At 41.5% G+C, this 19,530-nt stretch overlaps 1 protein-coding gene across 2 annotated transcripts in view; it reads right to left on the bottom strand.

Moving 5' to 3' along the window:
- Window positions 1-19,286, bottom strand: part of xxylt1 (xyloside xylosyltransferase 1) — a 146,833-nt gene extending 127,547 nt beyond the window's left edge. The window contains exon 1 of one of the 2 annotated variants that reach the window (XM_048604688.1): window positions 18,759-19,286. In XM_048604688.1, coding sequence (XP_048460645.1) covers window positions 18,759-19,256 — 498 coding nt within the window. In that variant the 5' untranslated portion in view covers window positions 19,257-19,286. The remainder of the gene's footprint in view (window positions 1-18,758) is intronic. The other variant, XM_048604690.1, reaches the window with a different exon arrangement.
- Window positions 19,287-19,530: the final 244 nt, after the last annotated feature.

Below are 19,530 nucleotides of genomic sequence, written 5' to 3'. Positions count from 1 at the left end.
ATGAAATAATTTCTTATCCAGATATAATAAACAGGCTATAGCAACCACGTACATACAAATTGCATAAAGGGGTTGAAGCCAGTGAAGGGGCCGTAGGTAGTTTGGAAAATCTGGTGGGTTTAGACCTTACACTTCCCTCCCTACGTCAATCAGGTTCCAGGTGGCAAGACCCATGGTGATCTTTCTATTATGTCTCCACTTAAAATCCTTAAATGGTCAATTAATGATCACTTAAAGATCACATAAAAGCCTATTCCTGCTTGGGCTATTCTATTCTCAACTCCGAGAGCGACAGCTGACCTGATAAACCTTACAGGCTGTTTGGCAATTGCAGGAGGCAGGCAATAATTTACAACACTGAATTTATATATACACAAGATCCGTATAAATTTCTGCATCATCAAGGAAATGGAAATAGAACGGTGGGTGGCCCTGCATTTGCTTCCAATCTGCATGATTCCCCTTGTTGTATTATGGCACAGATTCCAGTCCATATAGGGACCGTATGTCTAAGACAGTTAGATGAGATCAAGATATGTGACATTCTGGTAAAAAGATATCTACCTTGCCTTCAGCTATTCCCTCTGTGTAGATCGAGCATATGGGGTTCAGTTGGTCAGCCAGCTATGGTATGCAACGTACAGTAACATCAGTGGGAACAGAATCCAATCAATGTGTGAAAATCTTTGATATTGTGACCTTGTACACAATTATTGTTGTAAATAAACTTCAAAATATCAGATTTAGCACACCTCAACAACTGCAGTATGTTACATGGACTAACACATATAGAAAACCACAAACAGCATCACAGAAGCAATAAGCAAGCACTAAAAATTAGTTGTGGCAGTAACTGGATTCTAATGGCTGTAAAGGTAATAGCAGCATTGCAGTTAGAATAGAATCCCTACAGTGTGGAAACAGGCCCTTTGGCCCAACAAGTCCACACTGACCCTTAGAGCATCCCACCCAGACCCATCCCCTTATACCTAATCTACACATCTTTGGACTGTGGGAGGAAACCAGAGTACCCAGAAGAAATCCACGCAGACATGGGGAGAACGTGCAAACTCCACATAGACAGTCGCCCGAGGGTGGAATTGAACCTGGGTCCCTGGTGCTGTGAGGCAGTAGTGCTAACCACTGAGCTACTGTGCCACCCTATATGAGGAGTCATCTAACAGTGAGGTATTTACAACTGTAACCAAAATTAAAGGTTACAAACATATAATGAAGCACAGTAAGTACTCTACCTCCATTGCTCTTTAAATAAACTCGAGAGACTGCAAATCTGATTTAAATAATATAGAAAATTAAAAGTGTCGAAGGACAGCCCTAATCTAAAGGAAGCACTCCGAGAACAAAAGAAGAACAGAAAAGAAAACACTGCAAAAAGCAGGTTTCTATATGAAAAAGGCAGTTTCCAAAGATCAGTCAATTCCACTATTTTTTTTAAAATGGTGTGAAAATAAAAAAGCTCATGTGATGTCATTGGTTCTTTATGTTGGAATGCCACCCACAGGCTAAAACCTACTACTACAAGCCTTCAACTTTTAAAGAGACAGCAATATACAATAAGAAAAGGAACACAGCAGTCAACAAAAACACAGAAAAATACTCCACTGCAAGGAAAATTCCTAAACTCGTCATTCAAAGTTGGAAAACAAACACAAAACCATGGACTGGCATATCATTGACATTCCATCAAATCTTCAATTGTTCAAAGGAAGGTTCAATCTTTATTTTATGTATCAGTAGATAACAGATTGAAAATAGTGAGCAAACTTTTCATTTTCGGAAGTTAAGGGTAAAGCAGAATAAAATTCTTTAGCATTTCATCAGATGACTACAAAGATCCTGACAAAAGGTTTCAGATGTGCATGTGAAAAAAATTGACCAATTCATAGGCCAATATCAATGCAAAGGTACAGAGTGTGCCTTTCCTGAAACTAACGATTGGCAATTGCCTCTGCACCCTTCAAATGCTTCAGAATAGTACTTCTGAACAAATCCAAAGCATATACCATTGATGCTATGCCAGAATGATGATGCAAATTCAAAGATATTGTAGCAGCCCAGCAGCATCAACAAATGCTTAACTCTGGAACAACTACAGTACTTATCAACACGTTCAGATCCAAATCTTGCATGTGATTTGATTCATCCATCAAGACAGTGTCCAGCATTTCAGCACATATGTAAGCTATGTTCCACAAAATGACATGCATTAAAAATGTATATTAAATCCTATTGCTCAGAAAAGCCAAATGTACAACACGATATTCCACAGGCAGCATATGAAGAACAGCCAAGGGACAAGCCAAAGAAGCTTCCAAGATTCCATCCATGACATGAAAACATGTCATCTAAGTCCAAGAGGCAGCAGCAATGACACAACTTAGAAATCCGACAAGCAATGCATGTGGTTTTTGGGCCCTTGTGTGGCACAGTGACAGTGACAATGTCCTACCTCTGGACCAGGAGGCCCTGGTTCGAGTCCCACCTGCTCCAGAGGTGTGTGACAGCAACTCTGAACAGATTGATAAACATAGCTTTTTTTTAGAATGGATGCTGTCAGGAAAGCTGAATTCTTTAACTCCATCCAAGTTATAAACCCTGACAGAAATGGACAAGAATCAATATATGTAAAAACCAACACTGGCACCACTGTAAATATCAGGCCTTTATACACCATACACAAGATGTACTCAGGAGACTGGTAAATGTGGTACAGTCCACACAAGATGGTACAACGGGTTTGATATTGCATGCATTGTCATTATCCATCTAAAACGCCAGTACACATCATCAGGAAGGCCACTTGAAACCTTTTGCATATTTTTATTCATTTGTGGGACATGGGTATCACTAGCTGGCCAGCATTTATTGCCTGTCCCCAGGTGACCTTGAGAAGGTAGTGACGACTTGCCTTCTTGAACTGCTTCAGTCCACATGCTGTAGGTATACCCACAATGCAGTTTGGGAGAGAATTCCAAGATTTTGAGCCAGTGACAATGAAGGAATGGTGATGTATTTCGAAGTCAGATGAGTGGTTTGAAAGGGAACTTGCAGGTAGTGGTGCTCCCAGATGTCATCTGCCCTTGTCCTTCTAGATGGAAGTGGTCATGGATTTGGAAGATGCCAAGGATCTTTGGTGAATTTCTGCAGGGCATCTTGTAGATGGTACACAATGCGGCTACAGAGCATCGGTGGTGGAGGGAGTGGAAGCTTGTGCATTTAGTGCCAATCAAGTGGGCTTGCTTGGTCCTGGATGGTGTCAAGCTAATCCAGCAAACTCCTGACTTGTGCCTTGGTAGATGATGGACAAGATCTGGGGAGTCAGGAGGTGAGTTGCTTGCTGCAGTGTTCCTAGTCTCTGATCTGTTCTTGTAGCCACTATGTTTATGTGGCAAGTCCAACTGAGTTTCTGGTCAATGGTAAGTCCCAGGGTGTTGATAGTGGGGATTCAGTGACGGTAACACCATTGAACGTCAAGGGCTTAGTGGTGAGATTGTCTCTTATTGGTGATGATCATAGCCAGGCATTTGTGTGGTGCAAATGTCACTTGCCACTTGTCAGCCCAAGCCTGGATATTGTCCAGAGCTTGCTGCACTTGAAGATGGAACTGTTGCAATATCTAAGAAGTCACAAGTGGTGCTGAACATTGCACAATCATCAGTGGACATCACCACTTCTGACCTGATGATAGACAGAAGGTCATTGATGAAACAGCTGAAGATGGTTGGGCCTAGAAGACTACACTGATGAAATCCTGAAGAGATGTCCTGGAGCTGAGATGACTGACCTCCAACAATCACAACCATCTTCCTATGTGTCAGGTATGACTCTAATTACCAGAGAGTTTTGCTGGAGCTCCTTCATGCCACACTCGGTCAAACATGACCTTGATGTCAAGGGCTGTCACTCTCACCTCACCTCTGGAATTCTGCTCTTTTATCCATGTTTGAACCAAGGCTATAATGAGGTCAGGAGCTGAGTGACCCTGGCGGAACCCAAACTGGGTGTCAGCAAACAGGTTATTGCTGAGCAGGTACAGCTTGATAGCACTGTCGATGACACCTTCCAACACTTTACTGACGATCGAGAGTAGTCTGCTAGGGCACTAATTAGCCAGGTTGGATTTATCCTGTTGTGAGTAGAGGACATACCCGAGCAACAGCTTGGCTAGGGGAGCAGCAAGTTCTGGAGCACTAGTTTTCAGGGCTATCGCCAAAATGTCGTCAGAACCCATAGCCTCTGCAGCATTCTGTGCCTCCAACCATTTCTTGAGTGGAGTGAATTGAAATGGTTAAAGACTGGAATCTGTAATGCTGGGGACCACTGGAGGTGGCCAAGTTGGATCATCCACTCGGCAATTCTGGCTGAAGATTGTTGAGAATGCTTCAGCCTTATCTGTTGCACTGATGTACTGGGCTCTTCCATCATTGAGGATGGGGATGTTTGTAGAGCCTCCTCCTCCACTGAATTAATTAATTGTCTACGACCATTCACGACTGGATGTGGCAGGACTGCGGAGTTTAGACCCGATCTGTTGGTTGTGGAATCACTTAGCTCTATCACTTGCTGCTTTTGCTGTTTGGTATGCAAGTCGTCCTGTTTGGTGGCTTCACCAGGTTGACACCTCATTTTCAGGTATGCCTGGTGCTGCTCCTGTCATACCCTCCTGCACTCTCCATTGAACTAGGGTTGATTCCCTGACTTGATGCTAGTGTTTAAGTGGGGGATATGCCAAACCATGAGGTTACAGATTATGCTGGAGTACAATTCTGCTGCTGTTGATGGCTCACAGCGCCTCATGGATGTCCAGTCTTGAGTTGCTAGATCTGTTCGAAGTCTGTCCCATTTAGCACAATGACAGTGCCATACAACACAATGGAGGGTATTCTCAGAGTATGGTGGGAATTCACCTCCACAAGGACTGTGCAGTGGATACTTTTACCAACACTGTCATGGACAGATATATCTGCAGCTGGCAAATTAATAAGGATGATGTTAAGTACGTTTCTCCCTCATGTTGGTTCCCTCACCACCTGCCACAGACTCAGTCTAGTAGCTATGTCCTTTCAGGACCTGACTAGCTCGATCAGTATAACTGATGCCAAGCCACTTTTGATAGTGGACATTGAAATCCCCCATCCACAGTTCATTTTGTGCCCTTGCCACCCTCAGTGCTTCCTCTCAGTGTTGTACAACACAGAGAAATGCTGTTTCATCAACTGAAGGAGGATGGTATGTGGCAATCAACAGGAAGTTTCCTTGTCCATGTTTAACCTAAGCCATAAGACTTCATGGGGTCCAGAGTCAATGTTGAGGACTCCCAGGACAACCTCCACCCTGACTACATACCACTATGCTGCCACCTGTGCTGGGTCTGTCCTGCCAGTGGGACAGGACATATCCAGGAATGGTGATGGTGATGGTGATGGTGATAAATGGGACATTATCGGTAAGGTATGATTCTGTAAGTTTGATTAGGTTAGGCTGTTGCTTGACTAGTTTATGAGACAGCTCTCCCAATTTTGGCACGAGCCCCTCATACTAGTGAGGAGGACTTCGCAGGATCTACAGGAGTATTTCTGCCGTTGTCTTTTCTGTTGCCTGGGATCATGCCAGTTGGTCTATCCAGGTTCATTTCTTTGTTGAAACTTCATAGCAATTGATACAACTGAGTGACCTACTAGGCCAGTTCAGACAGCAGTTGAAAATTAACTATGGTTCCGGAATCACACATTGGCCAGACCAGGTGAAGATGGCAGATTTCCTTCCCTGAAGGATATTAGTGAGCCTGATAGGTTTTTTTTTCAACAAGTGACAAGTGACAAGAGTTTCATGGTCATCAGTAGATTCTTAGTTCCAGATACCTTTTATTGAATTTAAATTCCACTATCTGCCATGTTGGGATTTCAACTTGGGTCCCCAAAACACTAGCTGAGTTTCTGGATTAATAATTTAGCAATAATACCACTAGGCCTTTGCCTCCCCTATAACAGATGAGCCTCCTATAATTTTTCTATCAGCATGTACAGATCTACATATCCTTACAATAAATGAGGCAACAAAACCATTAGTTTCAATACCAAAGATTCAAGACTACAACATCATTTTCATACATTTTGGTCATAGTCAAGCTGAGCAGATTCAGCAAGATACATCTGGTGATGATCAGTTGCAACTGCTCAAGAAAATCATCTTCAGTGGCTGGCCTGGACACATCCAACAGGTTCCCATGCTAACACATTCATCTGGTCATTCAGACATGAGCTAGAGTATAACCTTCAAGGGAACGCAAGTCATAACTTTGCAGGCTCTGCATCAGGGCAAGATTATGTACCAAAAAAATACAAGAGATTGCTGCATGAATCCATTTACTGGCCTGTAATTAATAAGGACATTGATCGACTAATCCAGTCATGTGAAACATGTCAATTCCATCAACCTCAACAACAGAGAAAACCTCTCGTTCCACACCAGATTGTTTCTAGCCGTGGTGCAAGACTGCAACTAATATTTTCTATGTCCAAGGGCATGATTACATTCTGGTGACTGACTGCTTCATCAAATTCCAAATTGAATAACAAATTAACATTACCATTTGAGTTACGGCTGTTGGCACATTGACTGCAATATTCTGTATATTCAGTGTAGCTCAACAATTTGTTGCTGAAAGCAGTCCACAACACAATTGGGCACACTTTCATGATGTGCAGGAAACAATGTGTTCAACATATTGCTTCTCCTCAGTCCAATGGTAGCAAGACCCACCTGTAAAATCCATCCTCACTAAATGTAAAGAGACTCACTGAGATTTTCAGAGAGCTGTGTTAAATCTACATGTTGCCCCTCTAGGCAATGGTAGTGCTCAGCACCAGCACTGTCTCCAGCTCTGCGGGCCTCTAAGGTTCATAGACGGTAGCAACTTCTGGAATCGGAAGACCAATGCTGCGATTGGCGTGTTGATGCACAAATCCTTCGAGTGGCTGCACAGCTTAGAGGGAACGTTGCCAACGCAACCACATTGGCACAATGCATTGATGGAAAGAAGGGAGGAAATGGTACAAGTGTATGATCAACAAACAAGCAGACTGTTATCCCATCTTGATAAAGCAGACAGATTTAAGATTTTCATACAAATACATGCATGTGTGGAAAGATAAAACATCATTGTGTCCAGTCACAGTCATATGATGTTGTAATGAAAAATAAACAATTCTTGCGAAGAAATAGATGACATATGTGAATTGCACATCATTAACCACTCAGCACACAGGATGATGACTCAGATGCTGAGGGTATTATGCCAGACAACAACTACACATTTACAACAGATACATATCCATCCATGATGACAGATGGCATACTGGAGAGGGAAGTGCCAAGTCATGATAACTATTAAACAACCAGATCTAGTCTTGTCTTACATCCAGCATTAGGAATTCATTTTGTTGAGGCCACAGAGATGGTTCAGCAATAACTGTCAATTAATAAATTGTTACAAACTCCCTTATTCCTGAATACACTAACCCTATGTTTTGCAGCTATTCTCAGCTGTTTTTGTCTTAAATTATATCAGTCCTGTCAACTTACCATCCTGCTCTACTGGCAGCCCATTTCAGTCAGTGAGAAATGTCTTTATTTCAACATTCTTACATTTCAAATCCCTTCATAGCCTGCTCCTATCTAGCTACATAATCTCCTCCCCACTGCAAGCCTTCCAAGATCACAAGCATGAATCTTAAATATTTGGCAAGTACCTAGGTCTGAAGGGAGCGCCAGTCAAAGTTGTTTGGGTAAAGGGACTAAAAATGTAGGCTGGTAAATAAACAATAGGAAACAGTTAAAGAAACAACTGAAAATGTTAAACAAAAAATATATTCCATCAAAAAAATAAAAACTCAGTGAGAAATATTCATCAGTGGCTTACTAAGGAGCTTAAGGGTAGTATCAGATTAGGAGAAGAGGTTAACAGTGCTAGTAGTATTCTCTATAAAACTGAGAATTGAAAGTTCTTTTGAAACTAGCAAAAGACCACCAAAACTTTTATTATAAAAGGGAAAAAAAAACAATGATACTTGTAAGGAATATATAAACACATTGTAAAAGCTTTCACAAATGTATATAAAGAGTAGTTAAAGTAAACATTGGTCTCTTAAAAACATAGGAAGAATTATTCTGGGGAGTGTGGAAATGGTACATACACTGAAAAAGTATTTTATACGTGTCTTCAGAGTAGAAAACATAAGTTACGTACCAGAAATAGAAGGAAACCTAGGATCCAATAAAAGTGAGGAAATGAAGGTAATTACTTTAAACAGAAATACAGTACTAAAGAAGCTCAAGGGACTAAAATCTGAAAAACCATCACGGCCTGATGGTCTATACTTTGGCTATGATTTTCCCAAATTGTCTAAATTCTGGAACACCCCCAGACGATTAGAAGCTAACGAGTGTGACACCACTATTTGAGGGAGAGAGAAAACAGGGAACTACAAACCAGTTAGCTTGATATCAATAATTGGGAAGTGCTGAAATCTATTGATAAGGATCTCCTGACAATGCACTTAGAAATTTATGGCAAAATCAGAATAAGTCAATGTGGTTGAACAAAAGGGAACTCCAGTTTGACAAATACAGTCATAGAGTTAAACAGCATAGAAACAGACCCTTTGAACCATCTCATCCATGTCGACCATATATCCTAAATTGATCTAGTCCCATTTGCCAAAATTTGGCCCATATCCCTCTAAACCCTTCCTATTCAAGTACCCATCCAGATTCTTGTTAAATGTTGTAACTGTACCCACCTCCACTACCTCCTCTGGAAGATCATTCCATACATGCACTATCCTGTTTGAAAAATTTGCTCCTCAGGTCCCTTTTAAATCTTTCCCCTTTCACCTTAAACCTACGCTCTCTAGTTTTGGACTCCCCTACCCTAGGAAAAAGACCTTAGCTGTTCACTCTATCCATGCCCCTTATTGTTTTATAAACCTCTTTAACGTCACTTCTCAGTCTCCAATGCTCCATGGATAAAAGCCCCAGCCTATTCAGCCTCTCCCTATAGCTCAAACCTTCCAGTCCCAGCAACATCCTTGTAAATCTTTTCTGAATCCTTTCAGATTTAACAACATCTTTCCTATAACAGGCAGACCAGAACTGAATGCAGTATTCCAAAAGTGGACTCACCAATGTACTGTACAGGCGCCACATGACGTCCCAACCCTTGTGCTCAATGTATTCACCTATGAAGGCAAGCGTGCCAAGTGCGCCTTCACCACTTTGTCAACCTGCAACTCCACTTTCATGGCTTGTCAACTGGAAAATATCCATTGGTTGGTAGTCTCTCCTTTCTCTTGGTTGACCAACATTTTATCCATGCTAAATAATCACACTGAGGCCCTTATCTTGCATAATAACTTTTTTTATGCTTTCAAAGTATATTTTACTTTGTGAAAATCAGAAATTTCCTTTTGCTCCATAGGCTGTTGCAATCTTTCAAGATGATATTTGCACGAGTCAATTTATTGCAAAGGGATTGTTTAGAGACACAAGGTCTTTATGAAGTGAACATAAGATATCTGCCTACAATGTGTCATTCACAGTAGATGTCACATGACTTCAGCAAACCAGAAAGGACATTGGTACATCACTGCATTTCAATCCAAAATCCACCTTCTGAAAGAAAAAAGTTGCTTGCATTTCCTGTACACTTTGAGTTACCCAGGATAGCAAGTATGTAACCAACTGTTCTCATGTATTAGCTACTGTTTGTTATTCTGGCTAATGCCACCATTTTTTTTCTGTTCAGTTACACACATTGTATCCATGATCTTTAGAGTGTTTTGTGAAGGTACACATGCAGGTTATTGGCTTTTTCTCTGATGTCTACTGTTTGCAATGACGTGCCAAACTGGTTGTTTTGAAATCTTCCCAGCTAGCTCTGTCGATTTACACTGTTGCCTTAGCTAACTCTTTCCTTTTGTTGTGTTAGCTGTGTCCAGCAAAGGCAGACTTTTCATTTTGTGATTTCAGCCTCAGGATTCCTTTGTATTCCTGCAGTCAGACCCTCTCTGTCTTGCGCTGTTTGTTGCCTGTCAGTCAACATAGCCTGTGAAACATTAAATCTCTTCTGGAGACAATCTCCCGTTTCCTTTGGCTTCAGAAACCACAACCAACAGCACTGAATTGCAAAGGCTCAGCCATTAGGGGGCAGAGACAGAGACAGAGACATCACATACCCAGCTAATGGGGAAAACAACGCCCACTCAGGTAGACGCAATGAAAAGTCGGGACAAATTTGCAAATTTGGCTTCAGGGTGGCACTAGGAGATACAATGGTCAAAAAAAAACTAGCTCAAAAACATCCAATATGGAAAGGAGATAGTAAGAACTTGCAGATGCTGGAGTCAGAGATAACACAGCAGACCAGGCAGCATCAGAGGAGTAGGAAAGTTGACGTTTTGGGGTGGGACCCTTCTTCAGAAATTTCTGAAGAAATGTCCTGACCCGAAACGTCAACTTTCCTGCTCCTCTGATGCTGCCTGGTCTGCTGTGCTCCTCCAGCTCCAATATGGAGAGGAACTTGCCATCCTTACCTGGTCTGGTGTACATGTCACACCAGATTCACAGCAGTGTGGTGAACCTTCTCAAATGGTCTAGCAAACCCTCAATTAAAGGCTATTAGGAAAGAGCAATAATGCTGCTCATCAGCAATAGATACATCTTATGAATGAAGAAAAATAACAAAAAGTTCTCCATGCATTCACGAGAGACCCCTCAGGAATCAGACTCTTTGCTGCATTCAACTCCATTCAAAAGATATCCAAAGATTTCTTGTCACCAAAACTCTGCATGCACCATCTGACATATTGCTGTCAGCAGAAAAGCAACTGCATAAAGATATCGTTGCCAAGATTTTGCAGCAAGCTCTATCAACGGGCACCCATATTTTATTCTAGATTTATTTATATTCCTGGTCAACACTCTTCACTCAACCAAAACTACCACAAACAGAATGACCTAGTCATTCCTCTCATTGCCATTGATGCAATGGATTATTGCTCATCATAACATAACAGTCATTGCTATTCAGTCATTGTGTGTCACGCTTTGAGATACTTTGAGATGACAAGCCATTATATAAATGCTAATAGTGTATTCCTAAACCATGGAGATGGTTCAAATTTCCATCATACATGATAATAAGAACATGACTAAAACGTATTGAACAGTTGAATCGGATCCAATGCTACCAACAGCAAGCCCGAAAGTTTAAGAAATTTGAACAAAAAAGGACACAGATCCACTCTTGCTGTACTTGATTTGTACAGTTAAATTCAGCACATATATTATTTCTATAATTGGGATTTTCAATGCTGTTTATTATGGGGAGCACAGGACATGGAAGGGCTGGAACATGATAGCATGCATCACATAATATATTCCAAGCAAACAGCCTCACATGCTCCTAATGCTGTTCGCAAAATTGTAAAACTAAATAACTACACAATGTCACCACAGGAAATCAATCAGTAAGCAAATATTGCTTAACCTCCTTTGACCTATCATTGACTATTCCTCTTCTAAAAAATGTTTTCTGCTGACTTATTTAAATAAACATTTAGTGCTTCTTCCAGTACGTACACTTTCCTGGTGGCTGCCAAGATGCGGTCACTTTCTGCCAGTGAACTCCAACGCAGCTCTTCCATTCCAAACGCCAAGTCTGCAGATGAATTCCAGAGTACAACAGTGATCCGCTGAGGAAATGAATTCTCACCTCTCTATGAGGACTACAAATGTGCTATAGTGAGAGCCATGAAACCTGAATGACCAGTCCACTGCTCTGATGAAGATACACTTTCTATGGCCCAGTAAGTAGGAGTGGCCCTTGAGAACACAGAAACAGTGGAAGGACTGATCTTATTGGAGGAGGAAGGAGCAGTCCATGGGAAAGGAATGGGTTGGGGACACAGGAGGAACCTTCCAGTACAAATGGTGATGTGAGTAACCGTGGAGATAACCAGGTTGTCTGAATGAGGTCCTCAAGGAAGCCATAATTACAAGGGATCATTGGATCCAGCAAAGGTTCAGACGATGATCTCCAAAGCCCTGATGGACTTACATGGATACAAACGTTCCAGGACTGTACTTTGGTGACAAGAAACAACAAAATTGTGTGCAATTTTAGAATTACCAAGAGCTGCATTACTGACTGGAGTCTTAACTATTGCTGGTGGGAATGACAGTTTTATACAAAAAAACTATTCTTATTGTATGGTACAAAGTTCCTAAATTCCTGCACTTCATATTAACAAAGTGTGACATTTTACTAGCTAAGTACAAGCAGGTCATATCTACGTAACAACACTTTCATGAATCCTTTAGTTCTAAGACTAAAGTCGTGCCTGTATTCTCAGGCACTCCATGTAATGTTTCTTTGCTGCCTCAGAAAATGTGGAGGCAGCTTCCTCATTTCTCTGGCTTTGAGAGACGGGTTAGTGACCTGACCTTGGAGGGATTCACTTGAGCCTCTTCTGAAACTGTTTTGGCTGAGTCTCTACAGGAGCAGGTCTCATCAATGGATTGGCTCCACCAATGCAGTCCCTCTGACAGAGGATGCTGAAGGTACTCGACTTGTACATGCCCTGCCCTAGGTTTACAATCCTGCTATCTTAAGGGAAGCTGCCACTGGGGCACAGCTCTCAGCCCCTCCAGCTGACTTAGACCAGCCAGAACCAGCTAAGCTCTCCAGTCTGCAGAACACTTCCAGTTCCATCGCTATCAGTGCTCAGATTCTGAACTGACTGATCCAAACTAACACAAATTGGCTTGCATTTTGTATATGACAATGCATTGCTCCTTCATGCATGACAGCACATTATAGTGTTGTTCCTTCATGAGTGACTGTGTGTTGCTCGTGGTGTTGGCGCATGAAAACCTCTGGGCAGTTCTGACACATCCCTTCAGGGCAAACACTGCAACATTTTGGCATTTGAATAGAAAAGAGTTCAAATGTACATTTGCTTCATTCCAGATATATATCATCAACTGGGAAACATTCCAGAAATGTAAGCAGTGAGTTAGCCCTCAGTGACACATATACGATGCAGATGTTGGGTGTAGGCTGGGTTATCTCACCAGTAATGTGTGGAGGCCAACATGGAGATGCTTCCTGCTGTGTGACAAGGTTATTCAGTAGCTGGAGTAACACTATTCAGTAGTTGAGCAGTTGCATGTCTGGGATCTAGCTAAGCAATTCAGAAGTCATGCTGCAAAAGGTCAGAGCTCAGTAAGATTGAGACTAAGAGACTGAAGTTATTGCATCACATACCATGTCATTTTCTAAATGTTGTTTGAGTATGTATGAGTAGGTATCTATGACGTTTTTACTGGGTGGGTGCACATTGCTGACCATACAGATAGTAATGGCTGCACCTGATACCTGTAATTGATGGTGGCCTGACACTTCAGTCTGGTATCCATCCTCCATCTAAGCATCAATGGAATGGCCTTTTCTCTTACCCAAAAAGTCTTTCCAGATGGCTGTGATTCAAGCAGTGGTGATTACCAACTGGATTAGCCTCTCCAAGAGCTTTTCTTCAAAGAGGTCACACTCATGCCCTTTGCTGAATCAATAGACTCTCGGGGCTTGTGCCTGTACAACATGAATTGAAGTCTGTTAATATGTAGTTGATTTTTACCTCGAGCTGGTCCTCAGGTACTCTCCAGATCTTGCAGCAGTGGAGAGAAAGCAGAGTTAACATTTTGGATCCAGTGACCCTTCTCCAGAACTTGTCTGGACCATTTTATATCATTCTCAGAAAGACTACATGCATCTATTCTGCAAATCCACTGCTTGCCAATAACAAGAAACTTTTTAAGAGATCTCCACTCAGGATCATTTATAACAAAATGGTGTGACCAACCACTGCACACATGTATGCTTCTCCAGTTATAGAATCACTTTTCAGTGGTTGAAATGTTGTTTTCCCAAATGTGGTGTCCCACGTAGTTGAACTGACATGTTACTTTGATTGCTGATGTTAGTTTTAAAACTGTAACAAGTGTTTCAACTGCTATGCCTTAACTTTCATGGCAAGAAACAGGCTGGCACTTCATTTTTTTTTATTTTTGTAAAGGAGATAGAGACCGACCAAGCTAGAAACCTTCTAAGTTTGAGTAGAAGGTAGGTAGGTAGGTAGGTTGGTAGGTCTGCCTCCTAGCTACTGAAGTTGCAAATCTGTACAAATATAAAAAAACTTATTGTGGTTAGTCTTCCAAATGCTTTATGATCCAGAGTTGGCCTAACTTTCAATGAGAATTCTTTAGAGCTTACTACTGCATAGCCACTGTGATGTGAGGTGGTAAGGCATACTAATGATTTGTAACTATCACGCTGTAATAATTATGTAAGCTTCCATTTTTTCATGCAGAGGGTGGTGTGTGTGTAGAATCAGCTGCCAGAGGAAGTGATAGAGGCTGGTACAATAACAACATTTATAAGGCATCTGGATGCGTATATGAATAGGATTGGTTTAGAGGAAAATGGGCCAAATGCTGGCAAATGGCCTAGATTAATTTAAGATATCTGGTAGGCATGGAAGAGTTGGATCGAAGAGTCTGTTTCCATGCTGTATAATTCTATGATCTATGATCTATAAATATGAGATATGGCTCATGTAGTACTGAAGAGCTCAACTAACTTTAATGACAACGCCTCGTACTTTACCTACGTACACGGCAATAACAGGCACTGGCATGTCTGGAATCAAGCTAAGCAGTTCAGATGTACGGTAGCACACTTCCCATGGCTTATCATGCTGCAAGAGGACTGAGCTCAATTAGCTTTATATCAACACGTCAAATGCATGATATGGCGACGCTATTATGAGCATGTCCCTTCAAGGTATATCGCATGTAAGGACATGCACTGTCAATTCTTAATAAATGCAAAATACTGCAACTTGAAATAAAAACAGAAAATGCTGAAGAAACTCTACCAAACTTGCCAAGTTTCTCTAGCACTTTCTGTTTGTATTCTTGTTAATTCTTCACATACTTTTTAAACAATGTATTTTCATGATTGTAAATAATTCCAATTGCCAGTTTTTTAAATTGGATGTAATGATGAACCCACTTTTCAGAAGAGGCAGAGGAGAATGGTGGACTCCCAGCATCACGGGCTAATCATTGGTTCTTTCTTGTATTATTTCTTTCATTCATACTTAAAAGCTGCAAGCTGAATCATCACAGACTCTATCTGTTTGTGGAAGCTGCACCACTACAGCAAGATAACATAGTTTTGTAAAGTGAAACCTAAGGTTTATAAATCTTAACCTTAAAATTCAAAAATTAATCAAAACGGGTGCATTTATTAAGTGCGTTCAGAGTTTCAACTTTTTCATAACTCTATGCCTTATCATTGAACATAAGTAAGAATGAAGGAGGTAATAAATGATCAGCTGTTCTTGCTAAGCTGCAGCCATGTGCGGCCACACAGAAGTCCAAAAGGTACAGCACTGGCCTTATGCCATGTTGATGAGTTGAGTCGCCAGGCAAATTAAATTTCAAGGTAACACACACTGAACAAACTAGCCAAGTTCAATAATGACCTTTTAAAGGGAACCTTGTTTGCATCCCCTTGTACTGTAATCCTCTAGATACAAAGACTAACATTTAATCAGCCTTTTTAATTTTTTACTCTCTGACATTTTAATGATCCATGCACATGGATCCAAAGTCTCTTCGGACAGCCGGTATTTTTAGCCTTTCACCAGTTTTAAAGGTGTATCGTTTTATCCTTTTTCCAACTACAATGTGGCCTAACATTTGCCAACAATGAAACCTACTTGTCTTTTTTTCTCAATTAATCCTTTAATAACTCTTTATAATTTTATGGTTTAATTTACACTGCTTAAAATGTCTGGGGCAAGAGTGTAGGCTGCAGAAAGAGAAAAATCAGCTACACTTTTAAAACTTATAAAAATGTGATATGATGCATTTTGAAGAGGACTAATAAGGCAGAGAGTGCACATTGAATGGTAGGAGCCTAGGAAATATAGAGTATCACTGGGATCTTGGTGTACACAGCCATAGATAAGTGAAGGCAGCAGGACATGTAGATAACGTGGTTAATAAGGCATAAGGATACTTTATTCATCAAGGCATTGATTGCAAGAGCAAAGGAATTATGCTGTGGCTCTATATAACATTAGTTAGGCCACAATTGGAGTGCTGTGTGCAATTCTGGTTGCCACACTATAGGAAGGATGTGATTACACTTTTCAATGATTGCAAGAATTAAAACAGCTTTACGGTAATAAGATTAAATAGCACATTGAGAAGAAATGGAAAACAGTTAATACTTTCAAGTAAATTCAAGGTCAGAGATGGACTGTACAGAACACAAGATTGGACTTTGTGGAGGCGACAGTTCTTAAGATACAGCATTGGCTCAAAATCAAATACTAAGTGCGTAAGTGGCATCCAATTACAGAGCTGCAGAAAAGGAGAGGTTGCACAGCAAAGATCTTAATAAGGTACAGAAATCTCCTTTATTAAAGAAAACCAAGGCATTTAGGGGTAAATTGATGTTCTCAATAAATCCAGAATCCACAAAAGTTATTTATGCCTCTGGGCATTGTACTGAACTTAAGCTTGATACTCGAGCCAAAGTCACTATCCTATCAGATTTGTTACCATGGCTGAAGAAGCAGAATTTACAGCCTACAGAGATGAGACTATGTGGTGTTGGTGGAATAACTGTCAACAGCATAGGAATGCTACAAGTTACACTGCAACACATAGGAGTGTGAGCTAATTGAAAATATGTACACATTTTGCAATCAACACTCCTCACTTTTGAACCACCATCCTTGGATCTTCACTACCTCAGAGATCAGGAGTCCCATTAGTTCCAAGAGAACAACTGGTCCAGCAAATAACCATTTTTGACCAACAGATTAAGGGGCAACTCTTGGGCTTCCTGGACCAAAAAGAAGACTCTGTTCAGATTACACATGATGATATAAAAATGTTTCAAAGGGCCAGAAGAAACAGTGGGTGGAAAACTAAGAGAGACACAATCAAATTCAACAAAAACAGAATAGTGACCAAGACTGCACTTTCATTTGTCAGTATTGTGTTGAAGGACGGCCAGACCAATAGTTCGGCAAGTTAGCCATGAACACATACTTGGATCACTGACAGCATTTTGAGATCAAGGATGGCTTAGTGGTGTGTGACATGAAATTGATTATGACAACTTCCCCTTGGGAAGACATGTTGGGAGGGATGCAGCAGAATTAGGTGTTGTTAGGTGTACAGCCAGGGCTCCATCAATGGTGTAGCAGCTACAAATCACAAAAAGACAGAGGATCTTGTAAATTATTGTGAATTCTGTACATATTGGATTGTTGTGTCTGGTAAATACTTGTCATCACTGAAGGCAGATCTGAAGCTAAAACTCTGCAAAGTTTGAAAGAAGAAGCAAATACTGAAAGCCAAAATAAACACTGAAACCCACTTGAGCTCTTTCAGGAATGTTTAACTAATGTTGTTCAGGCAGCAGAACACTTTGGTGTTCAGAACCATGCTCATCAATTCTCAAACAAGAGATTTACCATTGTTCCAAGTCCAACAAAACTACATTCTGGGAAAAGTGTAGAACAACCACTCTGCCTCCATTTGGAAAGCCACAGACTGTATGTGATGGTATAATGGGTTAACAAAGGAAAGAAAATGGGCAGTTGTTGCATAAATTAATGGAGCTGAAGGGGTTATAACTCACTCAGATTTGATGTTCATGTCACACTGGCTCCACCCTTTCTCATAATGTCACACACAGAGAGGAGACCAGAAGTTCTGCTCGAGCTTCAGGAGGGACCTGATATATCTGCACTAGCTCCCTAAAGTTCTAGTAACTATGCCTGACTAAATATAGTTATACCTACTGCTATCATGTAATAGACCTTCTTGTGACCTAAGAGATCTCTTCTAATTCAATTTGAGATCTGTTCTTTAGATACAGGATACATCATTAGCTATCACCGATCACGAGAAAGGCCCAGACAAAGGAGGATTGGTGAAGCAAACTACCCTAAACAAGCCTTACTAATGCCACAAATTGGTAGAAGTGGCAAATACCACACGATGCCAGCAGTGGCCATCTGGAAAGTTACCACAGGTACCACCCGCTGCTTTCCCAGGAGCCTTCGGGCACGAATGTGGCCACAGAATGAAGACCAGGCAGTTGAGTCAATGTTAGCCTTTCTGCTCCTATGATGCTGCTTGGCAAGCCTTTCTGCTCCTATGATGCTGCTTGGCCTGCTGTGTTCATCCAGCCCTGCACCTTGTTGTCTCGGATTCTCCAGCATCTGCAGTTCCTACTATCTCCGAGTCAATGTTGTTGGGTATACTGTTAAGTGGACATGCAGCAACTGCAAACTTTCCCCATAGAGATGGGATGGTGTGATTTCAGCGCTTTCAGATTCAGTACTGCATTATAAATTCTATTAAAACCAATTTCACACAAATCACTGTCAACAAGGAGGCCGAATCCAATGTTCAAATTCAGGGTTGTCCTGCAAGTATGTATTTACCGTTCAATCTAACCAAATTCCATTCAAAACTAAATACAGTCTAAAACTGGCGAAAATACTGTCACAGTAATAATACAGTTGTTGCCCATGTAATCGAACAGAGCGAGATACCAGCCCGGGCAAACCGAAACAACGTGGTACCTGATATTTAAAGGATGCGATTTGCAGTAGTTGCTGTAGAAGTGGCTCTCCTATTTTCTTGCTGGGGACATCAGCAACAAAATGCAGACAGAGTACCTCATCATCCTTAAACACTGCGTGTTTTACCATCGACTTGATGGCAACTGTAAATTTCTCTTGGAGACCGTAGTTTTTGTCAACCTTGGTAAACATCATTAGAGCATGAAACAGTACCGTCCGTTTCCCCGCTGTATCCTCCGGCTCGCTGTTAGCAAACGGGAGACTTCCTTGAGATTCTGCCGCTTTCTTCCCACTGAGATTGGCTGTCAACTGAACGTCGCCCTGTGAACTCTTTCCTGCCTGATTTTCCTTCATTCTCCTGGTGGTGCTGGAAAAATTTTCATGGTTGGATCCCAAGTAGTAAAAAGCAAACACTGCCAAAGCAGCCACAAAGAGCAACCCAAAGTGGTAGGAGCGGAGTGAGGCCTTACTCTGGACAATCTTCCTGCACAATCCCATTGTTTCCGGAGCGTGCAGCTCCCAGCAATTGCTCCTTCGGGCCAACTCGGGGTCTATTTGAGGCTGGTTCGGCAGCAAAACGCCATGGTGAAGCCGATTGGTGGAAGGGGCAGGATTCCCCCTCAGCATCAGCCAATCCCAGGAGCACAGAGCCGTGATGTAGTTTCAATAAGAACGGCGGCCGCCAATGAGAAGCAGCAAGAGCTTTCAGGAAATGACCGGAGGAGGTGAAAGGGCCGGAGAGGAATGACCGGAGGAGCTTCAATGGGCCGGA

The sequence above is a fragment of the Rhincodon typus genome, chromosome 13 (assembly GCF_021869965.1).
Source record: "Rhincodon typus isolate 14 chromosome 13, sRhiTyp1.1, whole genome shotgun sequence".
NCBI classification, from domain to species: Eukaryota; Metazoa; Chordata; class Chondrichthyes; order Orectolobiformes; family Rhincodontidae; genus Rhincodon; species Rhincodon typus.
The sequence above is the reverse complement of the archived record's forward strand: the minus strand, read 5'-3'. Positions and strand labels throughout refer to the sequence as shown.